Genomic DNA, 24173 nt, shown 5'->3' with positions numbered 1-24173 from the left:
TCCTGGCCAGGCCCCGCCCCCGGGAAGGCCGCGGCCCCGCCCCCGGAGGGCCCGGGCCCGCGCCGCTCGCCGCTCGCCACTGCGGCGTTCCCGCTGCTGCGCGCGGTGGGAGCCGAGGCCCCGACCGACCGGCTTTGGGCGGCGCGCCTCCACCCGGCCCGGGGCCGGACCCCTTCCTCGCAGCTTGGCTGCCCTCCCGCGTCACGTCGGCGGCCCGGGTCTCCGGACTGCGGGTCAGACCCCTGGGAAGCGCGGGCGTGGGGAGTGTACCGGCTTTTATTAACCGCGGAGGAGCTGGTGGGCAGGACGCCCCCTCACTCCGCGTAGGTGGCATCGTCGTTGCTGTCGCTGTAGGCGGAGGACGAGAGCTCCTCGCGCGGGGTGCAGGCGGGGCACCGCCGCCGCATGTCGTCCCAGCACGGCCGGCAGTACACGGCCGCGCAGTCCGGCGTCGGGCACACGTAGGACTCGGGCGTCTCGGGCGCCTGGCACACCACGCAGCGCCCACGCAACCAGTGGCGCAGGAGCGGGCAGCGGCGGAGCAGGACGTCGGCCAGGCGGTGGCGCTGCCGGGAGCGAGTGGGAGAGAGGGCTGCGAGAGGTCCCGGACCGCGCGCCGCCAGGCAGCGCCCACGTGCTGGGCGCCCTGCAGGGCCAGGGTGCTAGGGCAGCGGGTGCAGAGAGCGTCCCTCCCCGTCTCGGTGATGGAGAATGGGGTGCAGCTTCCGCTCCTTCCCCCAGCCACCACCTGTTCTTTCCCTGTAAACCACCTTATCTGGTTCTCACGGTGGGCGGGGAAGGTGGTAGGGCGCGAGAGATTATCTCTGCTGTGTTCTCCGCTTTACTGGCGGGAAAGCGGAGTCTCGGGAGGGGTAAGCGAATTCCCAAGGCGCACAGAGAGAAAGTAGTCAAACCTGGCTGGCCCCGGGCCCGATTCCTGATGACAGGTCTGGTTCACCGTGCTCCCACCCTCTCTGCAGGCCACCGAAACCACAGAGGCCCCACTGCAAAGGCAGAACTCCTGGCCTTGGCCTGCAGAGCCTTCCACGCTCTGGTCCCCTTCTAGCCTCTGCTCTAACGTGCCCCAGCTTGAACTTGGCATCTTCTGTGCCAGCCTCTCAGACTAGCCCCGGCCCTTGACATTCCCTCTGGGCTGTGAGTCTTTGAACATTCTGTTCCCTTAGCTTGGGACGAATGCCCTTCATATTTCCACCTGCCTACCCAAATCCAGTTCCCTTCATGACCAGGTCATGGAATCACAGTATGCTCACTTTTTCATACTCATTTAGCCTCTCTGTGTCATGGGGTGGAGGATCTAGACACTGGAGGAAAAGTCAAGCAAAGATGGTCTCTCACTTTCACGAGCTCTGTTGGGGCTGATTAAGAATGGCTGCCATTCTTTTCTTTCTTTTTTTTTTTTTTAAATAATGTTGGGTCCTTAGTAGTACACAGTGTACTGCTAAGAAAGTGTAAATAAATTAGCTCACTCAAACAGTAACCCCATAAGACAGGCGTTGTAATCATTTCTCTTTCAGATGAGAAAACATGCTTGGAAAGGCGGTCACTTGCCCAGGGTCACATGATGACAACTAGCATGTGCATGGAACTTGCTAGATGCCTGTGCCACAAGAGTGAGATTCCCTTAGTCCTTACAACAACCAGATGGAGTAGCAGCTCACTCTGGTTACAGAAGGGAAAACCAAGGCCCAGCAATTAGTCAGTCCTCCAGATCGCAGTTGTCATGGCAATGAAGAAGGGAGCCAGGGGGCACCTGGGTGGCTCAGTCGTTAAGCAACTGCCTTCGGCTCAGGTCATGATCCCAGGGTCCTGGGATCGAGCCCCGCATCGGGCTCCCTGCTCGGCAGGAAGCCTGCTTCTCCCTCTCCCACTCGCCCTGCTTGTGTTCCCTCTCTCGCTGTGTCTGTCTCTGTCAAATAAATAAAATCTTAAAAAAAAAGGGGGGGGGAGGCGCCTGGGTGGCTCAGTCCTTAAGTGTTTGCCTTCGGCTCAGGTCATGGTCCCAGGGTCCTGGGATCGAGCCCCGCATAGGGCTCCCTGCTCGGCGGGAAGCCTGCTTCTCCCTCCCCCATTCCTCCTGTGTGTGTTCCTGCTCTCGCTGTCTCTCTCTCTCTCTCTGTCAAATAAATAAATAAAATCTTTAAAAAAAATTTAAAAAAAAGAAGGGAGCCAGGACTCAAACCCAGGTCCTCTGACACCAGCAGCCCGCACCCCACTGCCACGCTGTTGCTGATCTCTGCACAGGCCTTGCACCAGGCTTTACACATCTGTCCAAGCTCCCTGTCCTTCAGAGGGAAACACTGAGGTCTGGTGAGGACCGTGGCCAAGGTCACACAGCTTAACGAGGACGTGTGGACTGGAACCTGGTTCTTCTGGCTCTGTGCTTTTTCCTTATCCTATGAGACCCTTCATGGTGTCTTCCGGACCCCCCAGCCCGCCCGCCTCCCCGCCTCCCCCAAAGACACTCAGTAGATCCTGTGGCTTGCCTCGCATCCCTTGTTTCTGAAGGAGCCCCCTTGCTTTCTTTTAGCCCCAGACCGTATCAAATCGGACTTCCCTTTTCTGCCTGCTTCCGGATGGCCCACTGAGTGTCTCGGGCTGGGCTGAATCCTGGGGGACAGAGGTGGACGCAGCCCTGACCCCCAGGAGCTGGATGACCAGGGCCCTTGGCATGCATCCCGTCAGAACTCGCTGAGCTCCATAGGCCTGGGCCCCTGGGGCTGGACGGACTGACAGGAGAGGCCCCGGCTGCGGCCCTCACAACCACAGGAGCCACGGAAAGGAGGCCTGGACTTACTGGAGCCTTCTGCTGTTGTGCCCGCCTCAGGATGGCAGCCCTCCTCAGCTGCGTGAAGGCTGCCCTCTTCCTCAGCAGCTCATTGTAGAGGAACAGGATCCGCTTCTTCTCGCGCTGGGGCCAGGGAGAGGGGTCAGTCCTATGACAGTGGGCCCCTCAGGCTGGGGGCGTGCTGGGTGCGGGCCTGCGAGCTGGGGGGAGGGAGCACCTTGGGGAAGTAGAAGGCAGCGATGACCCTCCGGAGCCGGTAGGCGAAGGCTTGGAGCAGACAGAGACACAGCAGCAGGCTGATGGGGAGTGCAGCTCTCACGTAAGCCCTGGCGTCCAGGCTCACAGGCTGGGGCAGGCAGGCTGCGGCGGGGCGGGTCTGTCAGGGCTCTGCCAGGGCCGCGGGCAGGGCACCCCCGGGCTGCTGTGCTCCTGCCTGCCCCTTTCCCTGCAGAGCGGCCCCTTCTGGCCTGGAGCTACCAGGCTCGTGAGGCTATTTGCTCAGCATGGCACGGATGTGGAAGAAAGTTCTGTTGGACAGCATGGCTCTAGGGCGCTGGGACCCTGTGTCCCCCAGGCCCCAGCCCCTACGGCCCTCGGACCCAAGGCTGTCATCTTCCAGCAACTTGAGTCTGACCTGATGCTTCCTGCTCTGATCCTTGCAACCCCAGCATGCAGAGCTCCCTCTTGCCACGCCTTGGAAAGACCCTGGCCCCCGCCCTCCGTTCCTCTGACCCAGACTTTCAGCATCGCTCACCCATGTTGTTTGATTGCACCACTGTCCCCGAGGACGTGTTCAGGGCTCCAATGGTTTTCCGAAGAAGCCGGGCAAGCATGGAGTCCCCCCCGACTTTCACCTCCAATTTGTGGCTGCCTGAGGCCGTTGGGGGGTCAGGAAAGGGTCGCAGTTTAGGGGGTGGGGCAGGATGGGGACTGGATGTTGGGGGGGGGGTCAAGGCATAGAAATCCTTTGCTGCGCGGGACCTTCCATCCGTTCACTCCCTGTTACAGATATAAAGGAGGCTTGGAAACGGAGGCCCCCAGGGACAGGTGTCAGATTGTAGGGCTGAGGTCTGACCCTGACCAGGTCAGGGAAGCGGCTCCCTGCTAGGGAGGGCGAGGGCTCACTGCGGAAGGAGTACTGCAGGAAGGAGTGGTGGCGGATGGTGTCAAAGGCGGAGTAGAGGGCCCAGTCCAGGCCGCACAGCAGTAGTAGCAGGAGAAGAACGGGCAGCGTCTCCACAAGCTCCCTCACCTGCCCGAGGAGCCGCAGGCCCTGAGCTGGGCAGCGCCGCCGGCCCTGCACGGGGCCCTCTCCGATACCCCGCCCCTGCCCCGCGTGGCCCGCCCCCACGGCCTCCTCACCACGTTTCTCATCTCCGAGGCCTGCACCGAGGGGTTGCAGGGGAAGATGACGGTTTTCTTCTCGGCTTTGCGCAGTGGTAGCAATGTCCGTTTGCCCTGGATAAAATGTTCAGCCAGCGAGGGACACCAGGGCCCCCTCCCCTTGCCCCTCTGCCCTCCTGGAGCATGAAGCCACAGAGGACGTGCAGCAGGGCACCCTTGGCCAGGGCTGTGCTCACTCACCAGCTTCCTCCTGCGCTCATCGATCTGACAAAAGTAGGTACTGATGTAGATGTTGTCAAATCGGATGTCGCCATTATAGCTGTCCGCGTAGGAGAAGGACCTGGGCACGAGGACATCTCCGTGTCCTCCAGGTTCTCCTACCCACCCCCCACCATGGGCTTCCTGGATGCTCCGTCATTCCCCAGACCACCCAGCATGCGCCGGGCACCATCTATGTCCTGAGTGGGGATGCTGTGCCAGCCCCCAGCAGGCCGGTGCAGGGCAGGCGCCCACACAGGCAAAGAGACACAGATGGAGAGGCAGGGGGGTCGTGTGCCTGGGCGGGAAGGGAGGTTTCCCAGGCATGGACCTGCTGGCAGGGTCTCGGGCAGAGGAACGAGCAGAAGCAAAGGCACAGGGAAGCAGGAAGCCCCTCAAGGCTGCAGAACCACCAGCCATTGCAACTGACTCCCACATCCACCTCTCCACCGAGCTGGCAGAACATCCTCTGGAGGTCGCTTCAAGCAAAACTCACCCCCCACCTACATTTGCCTTCCCCCCAACACACCCTCTGGTGTGGCAGTGTTTTCTGTGCGCGCAGAAGTGGCCCTTTCTGCATGTCCCAAAGTCCCACATAATGCTTCAGTTTCCTAAGGAAAACATGCTAATTATTGGAGTTGGGTTTAAAACTGCACGTTACCTTAAGTAAGCTCCATGAGCTGTGAAACCTAAGTTCCAGGGGTTCTGGGACCCTGTAAAACCCCCCTTGGGCCTGAGACCGAACAGTCACGGGCAGGCCCGCCCGAGAGCGCCCCCGTGTGGAGAGGCCGGCGGCCGGCCCGTGCCCTGCCCGCCCCGCCCTCTCGCCCGCGCGGCCCGGCCAGGGACCTCACCCAGGTTGAAAGCCTGGAAGCGGACTCTGTGCCTCCTTCCTTCCCTCCCCGAGCTGGCTTTGAGACCTGCTGCACCTTTCCCCTTCCTGCTGCCATCTCAGGCCAGCTTCCTGCCACGCCTCGCTCCCCGCCAGGCACTCTAACCTCTGACCCACCTGGGCCTCCCAGCCTCCAGCCTCCAGCTTCCAGGGCTTTGCAGGCTCTTGGGGCCCTGCCCACCTCAGCCCCGTCCTTCAGCACAGCTTCTGCCCTCCACATCCCACAGGACCCTCCATCCCTGCCCAAGAGAACACTCTTCCTCTCCCTGACCATGGCTCCCCATCTGCAGCCTTTTGAAACCCACGTATGGCCCTCTCGCAGGGGCCCGTCCTCAGCTCCCACCCCTGTCCTGGGAGCCAGGCCCTCGCATGGCCCTCCAACCATCCGTGTTCTGTGGGCGCCCCTCTGGCCCCCCCTAGACCATGAGCACGTTCAGGGCAGGAAGATGGCTTGTTCCCTCTGTCTTCCCGCGGCGCCCTCGCCACACACACAACCATGCACTCACCTGCCCCACAAACAGGGCAGGAGCCCCCTCCCCCGTGGCCACCCTTGCCCAGCCCCTGCCCATCTCGGGCACTTGGGGGTGGGGACAGGAAACAGAGGGTCCAGAGGTCAGCGGGGAAACAGAGTGAGGCCTGGGGCAGCCCAGCTGGACGCCAGGCTAGGTGGGGTTGAGGACTTTGGTCCAAATGGAGGGAAAGTAGCTGCCAATGCAGCAGGCAGCAGAAAATGAAAGTAGGGCTGGACGATAGAAACGGGCAAAGTCAGAGCCAAGGGGAACATGAAGGGCAGGGGAGCAGTCAGAAGTCAGAGCTGAAAGTAAAAGGAGTCAGCGCTGGGATGAAGGCGGAAGGGGGCAGGTAAATGAAGACCAGCTCCCTTTCAAGGTGGCAGAGCATGGGCCACGTGTCCTCCACGCCGGGCCCGCATCTCCTTTAGCTCCATAAACAACCAACGTTCGCGCTCAGGGCTCGGGCTCGGGGCTCGGGCTGGGCTCGTGGCTGGCCATGCTCCCACAGCTGCCGCAAGGCAGGCCCCCGTCCCAGGGAGGAAGGGGCTTCGGGGTGGGAAGGCTCACGCGTGAAGGACCAGCAGGAAGGTGCAGGAGAACAGCGCACGCAGCAGCCCCAGGGCCCACTCCAGCTGGGCCTCCTGGTGGCGGACATAGTCCCGCAGCTCGGTGCTCATGTGTTCCCAGCTTGGGTTGAGGCCCAGCACTGCTGCCTGCTTCCCTTCCTGGTGGAGGGCACAGGTGCGGATGCGGAACCACCAGCCATTGCTGGCGTCTCTGCCCTGGCGCCCTGCTCGTGTCCCCCAGCTCTTCCCAGGACCTTCCGGACCCCTGTGTGGAGAGACCGGGCGCGGCCCCTCCTCCCCGCCGTCCTGCTTCCTGCGCCCGTCCGGACTGACACCCGCTCTCACCGGGCAGGCCGTCAGGTCCCAGAGTCAAGTCCCTGCCCACCACAGGCGCGGCACTGCGCCTCCCTGTCCCTGTCCCCCTCCGCCCTCCCTGGGCCTCGTCACCGGCTCTGCCACAGGCCCTGTGCCCTTCTCCCACACCCTCGCTTCCCCCCGGCCCATGCGCCCCTGCTTCCTACCTTGAGCTCAATGGTGGCCGAAAACTCCCCTTCCAGGTCATGAATAGACTGGTTGAGGGAGTCGTACGTCTGCCCAAAGTTGCCTTCAACCGGGATACGGTGGCGGCACCACACCTCCATCGCTGTGGGGTGAGGGGGGCAGGGGGCAGGTCAGCGGCCTGTGCCCACCTCTCGCCTCCCTTCCCGCGGTGCCCCCCCCCGTCCACCCTGTGTCTGCCTCTCTGCCCATGACCTCCTTCCACGCTGAGGCTTTCCCCTCTCCGCGCTCCGTGAGTCCCGTGTCCTGGGAACAAGGCCTGATTTTCCCTCATTTTTCTCACCTGTTTGTAACCATGCCAGCTATTAATAATGATAGCAAATTTATAAGAAAATCCCTTTGTGTGTCAGCTCTGTTCCTTGCTTCCTTAAATCCTCAGAACCCCCTCGTGGGATAAGTCCTACTATTAGGCCCATCTTTCAGATGAAGGGACCGAACCGGAGCCTGCTGTAAACATAGCTGGGTGGCATAGCCAGGCCGGGGGGGGGCCCTAAGCCCTGCCCGCCCGATGGCTTTCCTGCCCCATGCCGACCCAGCAGTCCCCAGGGACTCCGCTGCCGGCTCCGGCGCCCCCGCCCTCCCCTTGCCCCGCTGACCCTTGGCGATGCCACAGAAGAACTTGAACTTCATGGGCAAGCAGAGCAGGTGTTTGAGCAGCGGGACCCAGATGCGCTGCATGCACCGTTCATGCTTGTGGTCAAACCAGCGGCGGCAGCTGAGGATGGCCCGGTCCACCACATCTGCGGGAAGGGGCAGGGGGCAGATGAGGTCCCCACGGCCGGCCTGGAGCCCTGGCCCCGGCCTGCGCCCCCCACGCCCCCTGTGCCCTCACGGGAGCAGTGCAGTTTGGTCTTCAGCTCATACATCTTCTGTGTGGAGAGACGGTGCCTGGGAGCTAGAGCTCGGTGAGTCTCCACGCTGCGGGCCGCCCCCTCGAAGCCCGTGGTGTTCTCGGCCGTGTAGCCAGTGTCACTGTTCACCTGGGCATCCAGGTCCTCAAAAGACTTGGAGATGTTCTGAGTTTCGGCTTTCAGCGAATCTTTGCTGCCCTGGGGTTGGGGGCCGAGGAAGGAGCGGTCAGTGGGGCAGCCGAGGAGCCTGTCCTGTCCTCTGGCCGAGCTCCGGGCTCTTCCCTCAGGCCTGGTTGGAGCCCGGGCCCCGAGACAGCCCCTCACCCCGCGCCCCACTGTTCAGTCTTCAGGACACCCCTCTACCCCCTGCCCTGTGAACAGCCGCCCCTGCTCTGCCCCCGCCCAGCGCCCAGCCCCTCCGCCGGCCTCCATCTCAGATCCCCGCTAGTGAAGGAAGGCTCCCCAGGCCCTGGGGCTTCGCTCTAATCTCCCAGACCGCTGTGCCATCTCAGTGTCCCCAGGCCCAGTGTCCCCGATATCAGTCCCTCTCCCCAACTCTCCAGGTCTCCCACACCCCCAGCCTCCAGTCCTCCACAGGCCGATTCCGCAATCCTGTGGGCCTCCAGGCTTCCTGGCCCCCGATTTCCTGACATTCTAGTTCAGCGGCCCGGAGTACCGCCTACCCAGGTGTTTGGAAATGGGGGGTGCGGGTCCCATGACGGGGGGCGGGGGCTTTCCTGGCAGCTGGTGCCCAGGGCACATCCCGCAATGTTTGAGGACAGTCCAGCAAAACATGCCAGTGGCGCCCCACTGAGAAACTGAGTCCGGGGTCAGAGCTCCCAGCTCCAGTCGTGCCAGCCCCCAGGGGAGAGGAGCTCAGACCCTGCCCGTGCGCGCGGGGCCCTGACCAGCAGGTCCTTGAACACTGCCCGCAGCGGGGCTGTGGAGACGCGCCAGGCTGCGCGGCTGTTGTTGACCTGTAACTCTACAGTGCAGCCCAGCGACGCGATCACTTCGTTCAGGTTGTAGCGCAAGTTGGCCGCGGGTCCTGGGGGAAGATGCCCCAGTGGGTCTCCCTCCGCAGCTAGTCACTGCCTGAGGGCCCCCTCCGCTCCCGCTCTGCGTACGGTGAGCACCTTCTAGAACTGTACAGCGAGGGGGCCCCGAAGCCTGGGAGAGGACAGCTCATTCACCTCCGGCTGGGTTTTCCCTGTGTAAACCGAGGAGGCCCAGAGATGCGGAGGAACTCTCTCGGGGGCACCCAGTGAGCTGGAGCAGCTGGGATCAGACTCCCAGTCTCTCCCCTTCAGCCGCCCGGGTCTCATCGGGTGGCCCCCCCAGGACCCTGCTCCAGTCACAAACTGGCACCCAGGGACACACGCTCACCCTCGTAGATGGCGGCCAAGGCGTATCCCAGCACGAAGAGCCGGCCCTCCCTGCCCAGCATCTTGGGCACCAGCAGGAGGCTGGCACAGCGGATGTGAGGGGAGGTCCCCCAGCCCAGCGCGCCCAAGCCTGTCGGGAGACAGCGACAGGTGGTGGGGCGGAGTGAGGATGCGGCCTGACCCACCAGGCTCAGCAGAGCACCCGCCCCCCAACTTCCTTCTGGAGCCATGGCCATACTGCCTCTGCCCCCACGTACACCGACGCTGGGAGGCCTCCGAGGCCGCTCACGCGCTCCTTGAATAGCCGTGTACAGAGCTCAGCTGCACCGCGGCGGGGGAGGGGCGTGGAGCCGGGCCCCCCCCCCCCGCCCCCCCGCAGACGACGGGTGTGTGTGTGTGTGTGTTTGGGGAGGGGGAAGCACTGCTCTTCTCCAGGCTGGGTTCCCACACACCCCAGGTGCTGAGGGGGCAGGGAACGCAAGAGGAAAGTTCTGGAAACAGTCCCTGGTGCTCAGAGCCACCTCACTGTTCCCACTCACAATCTCCGGCCCTAATTTTATCCTTAATCATGCACCTCCTGGTGTGTGTTAGCAGTTTCACGGGTGTCTCCCTGTGGTCTCCACAAGGAGACAGAGAACTCCTTGGAGCTCGTAATGCAGGGAGAGAGACCGCGAGTAAACAGATGACTACAGCCCCGAGTGCTAAGTGCACAAGGGAGGCGCTTCTCGGGGCTGTGGGAGCGGGCGTTTCTGTGGGGAGGGTGCGGCTGGGAAGGCTGGACAAAGCCGCTGACGTGTCAGCTGGGGCTGGAAGATGAGTAAAGCGTAGTTAGGAGGCAGGACGGCATTCCAGGCCAAAGGGACACAGCGTAGCTGGGCAGGGAACCCAGCAGCTTCCTGTGGGATGGAGTGCTTGCCTTCACCAAGGCAAAGTCCCTCCACTTCCTCCCTCCATCTCCTGGGCCCTCACGGGGTCCCCGTTGCCTCTCCCGGGGGCCGACTGGTCCCCTGCTTCCCCTCTGTACTTGGGTTTCCACGAGGCAGCCAGAGTGACCTTGGAAGCACATCCAGCTGACCCTGTCCCTTCTCTGCTTCCGACCAGCCGCGGACTTTCCACCAGAGTTGGGGTCCAGTCCAAGCTCCCTTAGCGTGGTCCACTGACCCCCGTGATGAGGCCCCCCTGCCTGGCTTCTGCCGGGCCACTCGGCCCTTCACCTCCCTCGCCCGCCCACACAGGCCTGCGGCCGGCCCTGCACTATGCCAAGCTCATTCCACCTCTGCCAGGAGCGCTGCTCTTCACCTGGCTGGCTTCACCTGGTCATACAGGTTTGCTGCGAGCCCCGTCTGGTGCCACCCGACGGTGTGTCTGCCTTCTTCCTTGCTAACACAACTTGAGTTTCGTTCAAGGCCAACTGGCAGTCCCTGCCCCAGCCCCTGGGGGTAAATCTGGATCTGTCTCACCCAATCACTGTTTAACAGGACATCGGAAGGGGTTTGTTCCGTGGTCTTGGCCTTCTGGCCAACGACTCAAGCTACAGGGTAGTTGGCAAGTAGTTGTCCTACATTGTACAGAGAGCCCCGGGCGCTGGGAACCCTCTCTGGGCCCACCGGCAGGGCAAAACGAGTCTCTGACCCTCTACCAACAAGACCAGAAATGGAATTTTCTGGAAAAGAAGCGGTGGAAGTAGGCAGACATGGGAGGGGAGGCTGACCTCTACCAACCAGTATATACAGAGACAAGACCAGAGATGGAATTTTCTGGAAAAGAAGCGGTGGAAGTAGGCAGACATGGGAGGGGAGACTGAAGAGAGGCGGGGCGTTCGCTTCCAGGCCAAGTGAGAGGCCTCACGGGACCCGGGAGAGACAGACAGAGGGATGGTGGCTCTTGCTGAGCCACGGCACCCGGAGGCCACCCCTGGGCAGCCACCCGAGCACAGCGTGGGAGGCCAGGTCGGGGCGGTATCGGCAGGGCCTCTGGGGAGGACGGGGGAATGTGACCTGAGAGCCTTGCTTGCTTCTCGGGGCGGCAGGGGAGGGGGCAGCGCAAGGCACCCGCTTTCCCACTTTGGCAGGACAAGGGTGGATGACTTTCTCTGGATGTTTTGGAGGGCCGCAGGCCTCATGCCATCTGGGAGGTCCTCCTCCGGGGGCAGCCCGTTTGCTGCGGGTGGTAGGAGCTACATGAGGTCAGCCAGATAGAGCTACTCTCAGCAGGAGACTGGACCCTGGAGGGCCACACGGAGCCTCCAGAGACAGCACGGAAGGCCCCCGAGGCACCCGGTGGGACGGCTTGCCCCCCGAGGCAGTGGGGCTCTCCCAGTACGGACGACTTCAGGCTTCCGACCCTCTGTCCCTCTCATCCCTTCTCGCAGCAGAAGACCCAGAAGGAAGTGGGGAAAGGAGGCCAGGGCAGCGGTGCCCCCTTCACTGGGGGACCCCCCGCCAGCAGTCGGTGGCCTGGGGGCCGGGGCGCCAGGAGGGAAGATGCTGGAGAGTGCAGGGGGGTGGGATTTGGGTATAGCCTGGGCTGGACCTTTCCAACCCCAGAAATAGTCACAATTATGGAAGCAGGACTGGGTCTCATAAATGAAAATAAGCGGCAAGTGAAGGGTCCGTGGGAAAGGTCATCCATGGGGGCCCACCGCGGTCCTGTGGGTGCCCACACGGGTCCGTTCCCAGAGGCGGCTGGCGAGCAAGCGGAACCGGGAAGCTGGCTGGGGGGACGGGAACGTTTTCCTCCTTCTTAAAAGAGACGTAAAGAAGGAATGTTCTGGTCTTTCAACATTGGTGTATGAAGGTAAGATGCCTGGACTTGTGGTCGCCCATGCACGACCTGAAGACGAACGGTCACCAGGCCAAACATGCTGGGAACCTGGGTCCTTGGCAGGTGGACTGCGCTGCAGAATTATCCAAACTCCAAAGACCACTCGGCCTTGAAACTTGTTGTTACATGAGATAATCAACTTTCTCTGTTGGTTAAACCACTTTCAGGTGGCTTTTCTCTTTTCACAGACCGACAGCTCCCCACACAAGGCCCCCACCCCAGTGCCGCCTCTGAGAAGCCTTCCCTGACGACCAGCCCCTCTCCCCCACGGCCCCAGCTTCCTCTCATCACGCCCCTTTGTCACCGTCAGAAATGCTCTTGTGCCTTTCTTGTCCTTTCCCGCCTAAACTCTCTCCAGTGGGGGCCCCTCGACCTTGTTCCCTGCAGAAGCCCCCAGAGGGGCTCAGGGAGTGCTGAATGAATGCAGGAAGGAGTGAACGGACGAATGAACGGACTCGATCGGGAGGAGCAGGAAACGAGGTCGGAGAGGTCAGGAGACATGGGGCACCCTTGGGTAGCACGGGGTCCTTCTGGTTGGGGAGGGCCCTAGGGGGATCTAGGACTGGTTTTCTCCCACAGGCCGAGGGCCTATGGCTCTCCCCTCAAAGCCCAAGAGGAGGCCGGGGCCGGGAGGGACGCTCGGCGCGGAAGAGACAAGACCGGACCCCTTCCTGGGCACCTGGGACTCCCCAGGCCTGCTCCACGGGCCTCTCGAGTGCCCCTGTCCCTACGGTACTCACCCACCACGCTGTACAACGCCACCATCTTCTGATCCTCGTAGATGTCCATAGGGTTCACCAGGAGCTGAAAGAGACCTGAGGGTGCAGGGTCAAGCCCAAGGGCAAAAGATGGGCCCCACCCCTGACCTCTGCCCGCACTCACCCAGGGCCAGGAGCCCTCCGGAGCTCGCCCCCAGCAGGAAGGCGGCAATGGGAAAAGATCCCGGCTCGCGCTGCAGGAACCGGCTGCAGGGGACAGGCAGCCCCCAGCTCAGGAGCCTCTGCACGGCTGCGGGGGGGGGGGGGGGGCAAGCACACTGGGGCCAACAGCCCACTCCTCGGGCTGGGATGGGCTGCGCCAGGGTCAGGGGCCTGCAGGGGGTGAGCCCGGGGGGACCTGGGGGGGCGTGGCGGGAGTGGGGGGGCACCCTGCAGGAGGATGGGGGGCCCTGGGGATGCAGGGGCAGACGTGAGGGAGAGAGGAGGAAGGGTCTCGGCTGGAGGGGGCACTGGGGGACGCACGGTGGGGGCAGGCGTGGGGGTCTGAGGGGACAGACTGGCTGAGCGGCCCTGGGAAAGGACAGGGTCCCTGGGACTGACTCACTGGTGTGGGGGAGCTTCCTCCTTTTCCCCGTCGCTCCGTCCTGAGGAAATGTGCCGGCCATGGGTCCGCTTTGGGGACTCTCTCTCGTCCCACAAATGTCCTCAAGGATGTCCTCGGGCGCAGAGGTCCGCTTCTGTCCCCTCTGCCGCCCCACAGCCTGGGTGAGGTCTGTGTCTTGCTCCCTCTGCCCTGAGACTTGGGGAAGGAGACGAGCGACCTACGTCCCCTCTCCAGGCCCGCAGCCAGGTCGGGCTCTCCAAGACGGATACAGTACAAGCCTCCGGAACCTTAGAATGTGGAGAGGCATTCCGGGACCCTGGAAGGGCCACGGAACCTGGTGGGCATCTCCTGGAGACGGGCGGACATCGGGTCTCAGCAACCATGCCCAGAGTCCCGAAGGACACCGTGCACCCCTTGGGGGCAGAGGAGTCAAGCATGGCTCGGGCTGTGGTCCGCAGCATGGGGGGGTTTGGCCTGGGCTTGTCCCTGGCCACGGCCTACGGGATCCTGCAGCTGCTGGTGGAAGGACACAGCCCCTGGGGCTGCCTGGTGGGCACCCTCACTCTGGCCGCCTTCCTTAGCCTGGGCATGGGGTTCTCGCGCCAGGTCCGGGTCACTGTCTTCCTGCTGCTGCCCCAGGCCTTCTCCAGTGAGCGCGGGGTACCGGGGGGAGGGGGTCCTGGGGGCGGGGGGCCGTTTGAGGGAAATCTTCTGAGAGCTTCCGCGAGAGACCGTGTGCGAGGCTAGGGCCCTGCACCCACGGAGCCACCTCCTCCAGGGCAGGGCCGGACACTGCTGCTGGTGGCGGCCTTTGGGTTGGTGCTACAGGGACCCTGTGCCAACACCCTGCGCAACTTCACCCGGGCCAGTGAGGCCGTGGCCTGTGGGGCCGAGCTGGCCTTGAACCAGACTGCCGAGGTGCTGGAGCGGGCCAAGCAGCCCCTTGTCAGTAAGGCCCCGTGGCCCCCTTGCTCGCGCGGTCTGCAGCCCTCCCGCTCCGCCCCTCTGTGTGGCTGGCGCCGGACTCTCACCTCCGGCGCCCCGTCGGACCCCCTCTCCTTGCTCACTGGTCGGCTCCGCTCCCACGGCGCCTCGCTCCCGCACCTCCCAGGGGGCAGCGTCCTCTCCCCGCCCCACCCTGCAGCCGTGGAGAACCAGCCCCCCAGTGCCCCTGCCCCTGCCTCTCAGGTGCCCTGAACAAGATTAAAGCCATTGCCCAGAAGGCCAAGGAGGTGGCCGACCGGGTCCGCAAGTTCTTTCGGTCCATCATGGACGGCGTGAAGCATGTCGGTGAGCATGTTCAGCATGGCTGGGGTTTTTTTGGGGGGGCGGGGCTCAAAATTCACCCTGTCTCTTCACCTCCGCCCCTGTCCGGGACTGGGGCCCCTCCTGGGTGCTGACCGGTCCCTGCTGGATACAGCGCAGCCAGGCCCCTGACCACAGGTCTCCCCTGCTCTGGGTGCTGCCCTGGGTTCCCCAAGTCCCTGAAAAGGTGCCGCAGGGCTGCAGGCCTGGGCACCAGCCCCACAGCCGTCCCCAGCCAGGGCCCTGCGGAACGTGTGGTACTGGATCCTGCACATCGGCGACGTGTGCAACGCGGAGCTGGGCAACCCCTACCTCAAGTGCACGCGGGTCTTCGAAGACGCCAAGGACAGCTGCATGCGGGTCATACCGCAGGCCTATCACCTGTGCTACGTGCTCATGCCCTTCAAGCTAGTGCTGTGCGGGCTGGCCAGTGGTGAGAGCCAGGGCTCGCCCGCGGGCTCGGGGAGCCAGGACGTGGGGGGTCCGTTTGCAGGGCTGGGCCCGCTATGGGGCCGGTGGGGGAGACAGAGGAACCGGTGTGGGGGCTGGGGTAATGGGGAGAAGGTTGGGAGCCAGTGTGGAGGTCAGTGGGGCCCTGGAGGCAGGAGGGGCCGCGTGTCTTCACTTCTCCTGACGCTCGGTCTCAGTGGTCCAGGTATTCTGCGTCATCCCCAAGTACATCCAAACCTTCTTGCGCAAGACCCTCGGCACCCGTGAGTGGCCCCCTCCCAGCCCTGCTGCCCGTGGCCTCCCCTCCTCCTGGCACGGCCTCACCAGGCCGGGAGCGCTCCCAGTCCTGAATGAGAACGCCGGAGCGGGCGACAGGCGCCCGGAAGGGGCCCAGGGAAGGGAGGCCCGGCCCCGAGCAGGTGCCTCAGCCAAAGCTGGGCTTTAGAGCAGGAGTGGGGGAGAGGACCGGGGCCTCCTGTGCCCCCCTCCGTCCCCCAGCCCCGGGCAGGGCACTGAGATGGGTGGTGACGGGGGTGGGGGGCTGAGGTGTCAGGCCTGCGGAGGTGACCGCGTGGACCACGGGGGCTTTGTCCCCTCCTCCCCCGGGGCTCCCGGCTGTGGCCTGGGAGCTGTGCCAGGCCCTCCCCCTCCTAACCCTGCCGGCTCCCGGCTCCCTGAACCCCCTGGCCCCAGCTGTGAGGAACTTAATCAACCGGGTGCGCCGGGAGTTCGAATTCAACGTGACAGCCACCCACCACTTCTCCGTGGACCTCAACGCCTCTCGGAGCCTGTCCCAGGTGGCCCTGGACCTCCACGAAGCCGTCAGCATGAAGCTGCACCGAGTCCGGGAGGCCCTGGCCCTGATGGGCTACACCACACCTCTGCTACTCTCAGTGCTCTACCTCCAGTGAGGGGCTGGGGGCTGGGGCTGGGGGCTCCGGGCTGGGGGCTCCGGCTGCAAGGTGGCAGCTCGTCCCCGTGGCCTCCTGGGAGGCTGGAGTTTGGGGGCAGGGCTGGGGGCTGGGGTGCTGAGGGGGCCTCACGTGTACCCCCCCAGAGCTCTGTTCTACCGGTATTGTTACCTGAACCGGCTCAGCTTCGACAACGTGTACATCACCAGCCGATTCCTGCACGTGGAGGCCGTCCGCTCTGAGGCGGGGCTGCCCACGGTGCTGCCACTCAGCGCCCACGAGGCCAGACAGTACATCCAGCCAGGTGAGGGCCTTGAGGACCGAGGACAGAGACCAGGAGGGAGGCCAGGGCCTCCCTCCCTCACAGCCCTGGCCCCGGGCCCCGGGCACAGCACTGCCTCTGGGGAGTCCTCGGTCCTCAAGGGGAGCAGGGAGAGCCTGCCAGCACACAGACACAGAGAGAAGGGAGCCCTGGACGTCCCAACGCAGGGAAGCGGAGGTGTGGAGTGGATGCCAACCAAGAAAGTGGGGTTTGGGGGGTGAGGCCGGAAGTGTGAACGTGCTAGTATGGAGATGCAGCCTGGGGGGCAGGGGGGCAGGGGTGCCCGGGAGGGAGGGTTCCTCTAGCCTCAAAGCCCCTTCCCACCCTTGCCCAGAGGCCCTCACAGCTTCCACACCAGACGGACAAACAAGCTCTGGCTCGGAATGGGGGGCATTCCACCAGGAGAGTGGGGTAGCATCCTCCTAACCACCCTCCCCCCAGGCTCCATCTTCCTGTCCCGGTGGGAGCAGATCTTTTACACCCTGGCAATCTTCGACCTTGCCCGGCACCTACTCCTTGTGCTGGTCCTGGTCTTCCTGGACTATGCTGTCTTCTGGGTGCTCGACCTGGCCCGGTACCAGCTGCAGGGGGAGATTGTGGCCCGCAGTGAGTGCCCGAACTTCCCGCAGCAGCCCCCTTGGCCAGCGTCCTCCCCATCCTCCTGGGTCCTGGGGGATCGCCCGGGGGTCCCCAAGTCACTGTTACTCATCAGCCCCTGATTTGGCCCCTTCCAACTCTCTGCTCTGCCAGGGACCCCTGTGTCCATGTCCTGGCTATACCGTACAGAGTAGTTACAGGGTCTGGAGCTGGACTGCCTCCATCCCAGCCACGCCCTCTGCGAGGTAGTAACTCAGGCCCGTTCCTGAACCCCCAGAGCCTCAGTACCCTCAGCTGAGCTGGGATGCTGGCCGCAGTCCCCCAGGTCGCTCTGAGAGGCACATGACACCACGTGTGGGAGTGCCCGGTAGGCCATTGCCAGCATGCCGTAGACCACAGGATATAATTAATCTCATCCTGTGTCCCAGAGGTCCAACAGAAAAAGTCAGAAAACGCCCAACGTGATCAATAAGGCAGTCAGTCCAGTGCCTGCTACACACTGGACCCTGGACACATTAGCAAAGGCTTGAAAGCAAGCCCTTCCGGGCAGTCGGGGAGGCCGGCGATGGACTCACGGACCACCCAGGCCGTCTCAGAGAGGGTCCTGGGGGCCAGGGGCTTAGTGAGGCCCTGGGGCATCAGAGGCCCCCGGCTGGGGGGACGGGGCCACCCCTTCAAGCCGCCCGGGGCCCCGCCACTGCCCTCCGGCACGTGTGGCCTGTATGCCGCCCCCGGCAGGGCCCCTCGCAGCCTGCCTTTGTGCCAGGCCCCGTGTTAGTGTCCATAACCGTGGAGGGCAGTGGTTATACCGGGAAGATTTACCGGGACCTGGTGTCGGCGTTTGATGTCCTGCAGCAAAGCAACGTCAGCATCTTGTCCCGGCGCTGCCTGCTGCGCCCCTCGGAGCCCAACACCACCGGTTACGTCGTCATTGGTACCGACCTCGCCCCCGAGGGCCCGGGGCGCGGGGGGGCGGCAGGCGCCGGTCAGGGCTTGAGGGGAGCAGGCCGGTGAGGGGCTCTGTGGCCGGCGCCTTGTGCCCACAGACGGCACTCACGGCCCCTGCCGTGCCCCCAGGCGTTATGCTCGGCCTCTGCTTCTTTGTTACGTTGTCCGGCAACTACGTCAGTAGGCTACGGAGGGTCATCTGTGCCTCCTACTACCCATCGCGGGAGCAGGTGAGCATCCAGGCCAGGTGCTGAGCCCGCGGCTGTCTGGCTTGGTTTGGGGGAGCTTAGAGTCCTCAACAGCCAGTCCTCCCTGCTCTGGCTGAACTCCCGCTGAGCACATCACCCGGACTGCCGGCCTCTGGGCCCCAGATGGGGCTGGGAGAAATGGCGCCCCTCGGGGCAGGGTTTGCTGAGAGGGAGCTTGCCCCCAGAGTTTTGTTAAGAGCACGGGGGACGGAGTCCATGTTGGCCTGTTGAGGTGTGAATGGGAACTCAGCAGCTGTGCTCATTCACGAGTCATTCCCTGAGCATCTGGTGTAGGGCCCCCCGATGTCAGGGTGAAGCAGACGGTCTGGAGCTCACAGTCTCAAGGCAGGCCAGACAGGCTTTTGACAGGATATTACCATTAAGAAGTGTTTTTACGAAGGAATGACAAACGTGCTATGAACACCTAGGGGAGAGAATAGGTCACCCCACCTCGGGGAACCCAGGGGCTTCCCAAAGGAAGGGGCATTTGAGCCAAGCCTAGAGGGATTCGTAGGTACGGACGGGAGGCAAAAGTAGGGAATGCGGGTGGTGGCAGGGGGCACTCCGGGTAGGTGAGACAGGGTCGAGGGGGGTCCCAGCCCCGGTCACCCCTCCACCAGGAGAGGATCACCTACCTCTACAACCTACTTCTGAGCCGCCGGACCAGTCTGCCGGCGACCGTGCACCGAGCAGCGAGGCGGCGGGCAGCTGACCAGGGTCACATGAGTGTCCTCCAGTTGCTGGCCAGGCGGTGAGCCCCCTGCCCTTCCTTAGAGAAGTGGGGCAAGAGGGGACAGAAAAAGAACCGGAAGTCAGAATGGATCACTGTCCTTCCTACGTGCCCCCGAAGTTTGGCTGAAGAGGGTGCCCGTTCCATGCGATCCACGTACGGAGAGGGAGGCTTAGGGAGAGAATTCCGGGCAGTGGGGAGCGCAGGGGCCGGCGGGCAGGACACAGAGGTCGCTGCTACCGGCGGAGGGACGGAGGTCAGGCCGCAGGAGGGCCTGCCCCTGCTGGAGGGTGGTGCTGGGTGTGGGGTCCGCTGGCGGCTCAGCGTCGGGGGCCCCTCCCCAGGTGCTCCTGTCTGGGCCCGGTGGTCAGCCGCTTCTGGCAGCTCCAGGATCACTGTCTGGGCTGTGGGCGGCCCCTCGACCAGGAGGACACGGAGAACTTTGTGCCCTGCAGTACCCCGGGCTGCCGAGGTGAGACCCTGGGGTGGGCCTCTCCCTGCAGGGACTCCCCACGCTTGCGTGTGACGGTCGGCTGTGGTCCTTCCTCTGGGGACTCCTGGAACTCACCTTTTGGGCCCCTCCCTTCATTACTACGCCTGTTCTCGTGTACCGAGAACGGTGAGGAGCTCTTCTTCGCCGTGTTCGCCTTAATTCTCCTGGTGGTTGCAACTGGTGGTCCGCGGCTTGCCCCCCCCCCCCCCCCCCCGCCCCAGGGCTGGCGGCGGGAGAGCTCCGTGGCTGGGTGGGCTAGCTCAACGGCCCCTCCTGCCCTCCTGGCGCTTTGCAGGCCTCTTCTGCTCCACCTGTTTCCGTCTCCTGGACAACACCTGCTCGGTGTGCGCAGCTCCCCTCTCCCAGCAGGGGAGCCTGGACCTGGAGCTGTGAGTCTGCAGCGAGGTGGGGTGGCCATATTCCGGGCGGGCCGTGGGAGCTGCCACCTGATGGGAAGCTCCCTCAGGGACTCCAGCGACGAGGAGGGCCCCCGGCTGTGGCTGGCTGCCGCTCGGCGGAAGGCCCCGGAGCAGGAGCGGTTACTGCGGCAGCAGCTGCAGGAGACCCTGGGCAGGACCCTCCCTTCGGAGTCCAGCCCCGAGGTCAGGTGAGCAGAAAGCAGGACGTGGGGCCCGGAGGCCCGAGCCTGTCTGTCACGTGTGCCACGGGCTCCTGGGGTGCCGGGCCCTCTGCTAGAGCTGGGGACAGGGGAAGGGCAAGGGAGGGAGGGAGATTCGTCCAGCTCCTGTCCTGGAGGAGCCCAGCGAGCGGCGGGGGGCGGTGATCGCAGCACGCAGGGGTCCCTGTCCACGAGAGCAGCAGGCCAGGGCAGGCAGTGGACAGAACGACCGGTTTGGGATGGGCTTGAATTAATGAAGCCTTCAGGGAACAGGTGAAAGAAGAGGTGGGTTCGGGGGCAACCTGCGTGTCCGTTGGGCTGAGGGGCAGAGGAGAGCATTCTGGGGTGGGGGGGGCCGGGGGAGCCTGGAGAATGGGAGCTGTTTGGAGGCTGTGTGTGTCTGTCCGCTGAGGTCGGAGGGCGCCGAGAGATGAGCTGGGAAGTCAAGGGGCAGAGAGCTGGCTGAGTGCCCTCCTGGCCGTCTGAAGATCCCCGGGAAATGGACCCATTCACAGGTGTCTTCTAAGACAGCGAGCTAGGAAGGAAGCGAGAAGCTGGTGTGGTCTCAGGACGGAGGTGCTGAGGATGGGGGGGACCGGGCATGCTTGGGGCTGCGGGGTGCTGGTGGAGAGAACAGGTTCTGGGGAACGAGGAATGGCTCGGCTGGAGAGCTTTGGGGGGTTCTGTAGGGAAGCCAGCTGGAGATGCCCAGGGGCCAGTCACAAAAGGCCTGGGCTCTGGGCCTATGGCGCCAGGGTTGAGTTATTACAGGCTGTAGGGGAGAGGGGCGTGACGACAGGGCAGGAGAGGCGAAGGGGAAGCAGCGCGGCCCTGAGAGGCTCGGGCACAAACCAGCGAGGCTGGAGCTGGCGGGAGCCAAGCACTGTCATGCCGAGGAGGAGGGGGACGAGGCCTGGCCGATGAGTTTGGCAGCTGAGAGGTCACTGGAGTGGCTGAGGGAACGTTTCTCGCGGTCCCAGGCAAACCCAAACCAGACCAGACCGTCATGGTTTGAAGGCTGATGGGTAGACAAGACTCAGAAAGAAACAGTACGCGGCTCCGTATCACGGCCGCGGCCATGAGAGGCTTGATCATTCTCTTTGCAAATGTAACTGCTGGAGTTAAAAAAGGAAGCTTGCCGGTGAAGAGGAGGGGGTTAGTGCCACCCAGCAGAGTCAGAGCTTGCCGGGAGCCAGTGCGAAGACGCAGGGTCACCCAAGGAGAGGGAGGGCTGGGCCTGTGGGAGGGGAAAGCGGGGCACCCGAGGGATGGGGTCTGGGCCAGGTGGCCAGGCTGGCCTTGGGGAGAGCAGCGTTCCTCTGAGCAGAGTGAGCCCCTTCCAGTCTGGCGCCATGCTTTTCCCAGAGGGAGGGGGGCCCTGCTGGGAGCGCAAAGAAGGGGCTGGGAGTGGAAGAAAGGTTTCTAGGAGCGGGTCTGGGGGCCAAACACCTGCCTCGGGAGGCCGGGAAGCAGCTAGCTGGGGGTTGAAGGGACTGGCCGGTGGTGTGAAAGGCTCAGACGACGGGCGAACCACGACCTGTCACGGCTGACTCCAGGAACCGCAGCTTTCTTCGGGAACAGTGGCACCGTGAATAGGGCTCGAGGGTTGAAGGCCTCTTCTGGGTGGATCGGGGGAAGGACGAGGTGGGGAGAGACCTGCGGTGTCATCAGTAAGAGCGTTTGCTATGACTGGCCTTGGGGCAGAAGGAGAGCTGACACCCGGGGAAGTCCAGGGTCTCTGTCTCCCTGAGGTGTTGGAGCAGGGTCAGTGGCCGGGAGGGACACAGAATGGGTCACGGACAATTCTGGGGTAAATCCAGAGGGTGGCCAAGGCTGGGGGCGGGGTGTCCCAGTAGGAGCAGAGGCAGGGGGCTTTATGGCCAGGGAGGTCAAGGATCGGATCACAAGGCCAGAGAGGTGGGGGGTGGGGGGTGCGGCAGGTGTCTGGGGAGATAGCTGTGGCCCCGGGGGGTGGGGTGCAGCTGCTCGGCCTTTACAATATGCCACGTACCAGGGGGTTTAAGAAAGACAAGCAGCATCCACTTGGAAGGCCTGCATACAAACTGCAGTGGGCACATGCTGGTGTGAATGCGGCAGGGGGAGGGATGAGCTGAGGGCACATGCTGGTGTGAATGCGGCAGGGGGAGGGATGAGCTGAGGGCACATGCTGGTGTGAATGAGGCAGGGGGAGTGATGAGCTGAGGGCACATGCTGGTGTGAATGGGGCAGGGGGGAGGGATGAGCTGAGGGCACATGCTGGTGTGAATGGGGCAGGGGGGAGGGATGAGCTGAGGGCACATGCTGGTGTGAATGGGGCAGGGGGAGGGATGAGCTGAGGGCACATGCTGGTGTGAATGGGGCAGGGGGAGTGATGAGCTGAGGGCACATGCTGGTGTGAATGGGGCAGGGGGGAGGGATGAGCTGAGGGCACATGCTGGTGTGAATGGGGCAGGGGGGAGGGATGAGCTGAGGGCACATGCTGGTGTGAATGGGGCAGGGGGGAGGGATGAGCTGAGGGCACATGCTGGTGTGAATGGGGCAGGGGGAGGGATGAGCTGAGGGCACATGCTGGTGTGAATGGGGCAGGGGGGAGGGATGAGCTGAGGGCACATGCTGGTGTGAATGGGGCAGGGGGGAGGGATGAGCTGAGGGCACATGCTGGTGTGAATGGGGCAGGGGGAGGGATGAGCTAATGGCACATGCTGGTGTGAATGGGGCAGGGGGAGGGATGAGCTAATGGCACATGCTGGTGTGAATGGGGCAGGGGGGAGGGATGAGCTGAGGGCACATGCTGGTGTGAATGGGGCAGGGGGAGTGATGAGCTGAGGGCACATGCTGGTGTGAATGGGGCAGGGGGGAGGGATGAGCTGAGGGCACATGCTGGTGTGAATGGGGCAGGGGGGAGGGATGAGCTGAGGGCACATGCTGGTGTGAATGGGGCAGGGGGGAGGGATGAGCTGAGGGCACATGCTGGTGTGAATGGGGCAGGGGGAGGGATGAGCTAATGGCACATGCTGGTGTGAATGGGGCAGGGGGAGGGATGAGCTAATGGCACATGCTGGTGTGAATGGGGCAGGGGGAGGGATGAGCTAATGGCACATGCTGGTGTGAATGGGGCAGGGGGAGGGATGAGCTAATGGCACATGCTGGTGTGAATGGGGCAGGGGGGAGGGATGAGCTAATGGCACATGCTGGTGTGAATGGGGCAGGGGGGAGGGATGAGCTGAGGGCACATGCTGGTGTGAATGGGGCGGGGCGGGGGAGGGATGAGCTGAGGGGTTGGAGGGGAAGTGAAGCTTTATTTTCAGAGGTTCCTGAGGGCTCACTGAGATTAAAAGCAGGGTCGTGGGGATGGGGGAGGCTTGACCCCTGAGCAGGTAGGTATACCACCAAGGTCACTACTGGTTCTGCCCCTACTAGCCATGTGACCTTGGGCAAGTGACCACCCACTTGCCTAAGACTGGGGGCCCTCCAGCCAGCGGGCTGGCATGCCGTGGGGCTGTGGGAGCAGAAGAGGTTGGTAAATCTGGACAGGGCAGGAATGCACCTGTGCAAACAGCCCCGCGGACCATGCCACTCCCTTGCTCTCCTCACTAGTGACCTGGACGAGGAGAAGGGGCCTCGGCAGAGGAGACACTGGTAGCAGCCCCTGCCTGAGGCCCAGTCTTTCAGGATTCGCACCCCACCTTGGCCTCAGGAATCCTCTGCCTCCAAAGCAGTCCCCTTCCAGCTTCAGAAGCCCAGCCTCTCAGTCTCCTCTCCCTCTCCGGATCCCTCCCACCTACCCCCAAAATAAAGGAACCAAAGGCAGACACAAGTGTGAATCTTAAATTATTATTATTTCTTCCTGTCGCTTACACCCGAGGTGGGGGCAGGGGAAGAGGAGGGGAAGAGGAGAGGGGGGCATTGCCTCCCCCCCTAAGGCACTGAGTGGAGAAGCCGCAAGGGGGGAGGGGGGAGGTCACACTGTCCTCACTCTCTGGGGCTAGGCCCCAGGTCTCCCCAGCCCTGAGCTCCCCCATCACCTGAAATGCTAAGATGAGGCCCAGGGCAACCCGACCTCCCCCAACCCCAATATATTACATCATCACTTTTTAAATAGATACAGGGACTGGTCCCGCTACCCCCTCCCTGTGACACCCCCCTCACTGTTGGGGGTACCTGGGCAGCTGTGCAAATGGGCATGAGGGCGCACGGGAGGAAGGGAGAGCACCGGGCCCCTTAACCTGCCC

General features: G+C 63.6%; 2 protein-coding genes across 4 annotated transcripts; one reads left to right on the top strand and one right to left on the bottom strand.

The window, feature by feature from the left end:
- Positions 1-163: 163 nt before the first annotated feature.
- On the bottom strand, positions 164-13453 carry DCST1 (DC-STAMP domain containing 1). 2 transcript variants are annotated; one of them, XM_027610659.1, is made up of 16 exons: positions 13319-13453; positions 12878-13003; positions 12736-12810; positions 9174-9302; positions 8696-8835; positions 7769-7985; positions 7533-7676; positions 6900-7021; positions 6380-6537; positions 4391-4490; positions 4169-4264; positions 3932-4058; positions 3561-3677; positions 3024-3166; positions 2816-2929; positions 164-566 (listed from the first exon to the last, which is right to left on the bottom strand). In XM_027610659.1, the coding sequence occupies exons 1-16, from the start codon at positions 13377-13379 to the stop codon at positions 315-317; spliced, it is 2121 nt and encodes a 706-aa protein (XP_027466460.1). In that variant the 5' UTR covers positions 13380-13453; the 3' UTR covers positions 164-314. The 2 variants fall into 2 exon arrangements, with proteins under 2 accessions (XP_027466460.1, XP_027466461.1); XM_027610660.1 differs by lacking the exon at positions 12878-13003 and having other exon boundaries at positions 13319-13423.
- A 228-nt stretch (positions 13454-13681) lies between these two features.
- Positions 13682-23733, top strand: DCST2 (DC-STAMP domain containing 2). 2 transcript variants are annotated; one of them, XM_027610657.1, is made up of 15 exons: positions 13682-13967; positions 14097-14267; positions 14507-14608; positions 14859-15056; positions 15271-15336; positions 15767-15980; positions 16131-16288; positions 16748-16912; positions 17670-17837; positions 17981-18081; positions 18720-18850; positions 19174-19301; positions 19618-19711; positions 19789-19929; positions 23539-23733. In XM_027610657.1, exons 1-15 carry the CDS (start codon positions 13700-13702, stop codon positions 23582-23584), a joined length of 2151 nt encoding a protein of 716 aa, XP_027466458.1. In that variant the 5' UTR covers positions 13682-13699; the 3' UTR covers positions 23585-23733. The 2 variants fall into 2 exon arrangements, with proteins under 2 accessions (XP_027466458.1, XP_027466459.1); XM_027610658.1 differs by lacking the exon at positions 14097-14267.
- The last annotated feature ends 440 nt before the right edge of the window (positions 23734-24173 follow it).

This window comes from Zalophus californianus, chromosome 10, assembly GCF_009762305.2.
Source record: "Zalophus californianus isolate mZalCal1 chromosome 10, mZalCal1.pri.v2, whole genome shotgun sequence".
In the NCBI taxonomy this organism is placed as follows: Eukaryota; Metazoa; Chordata; class Mammalia; order Carnivora; family Otariidae; genus Zalophus; species Zalophus californianus.
The sequence above is the reverse complement of the archived record's forward strand: the minus strand, read 5'-3'. Positions and strand labels throughout refer to the sequence as shown.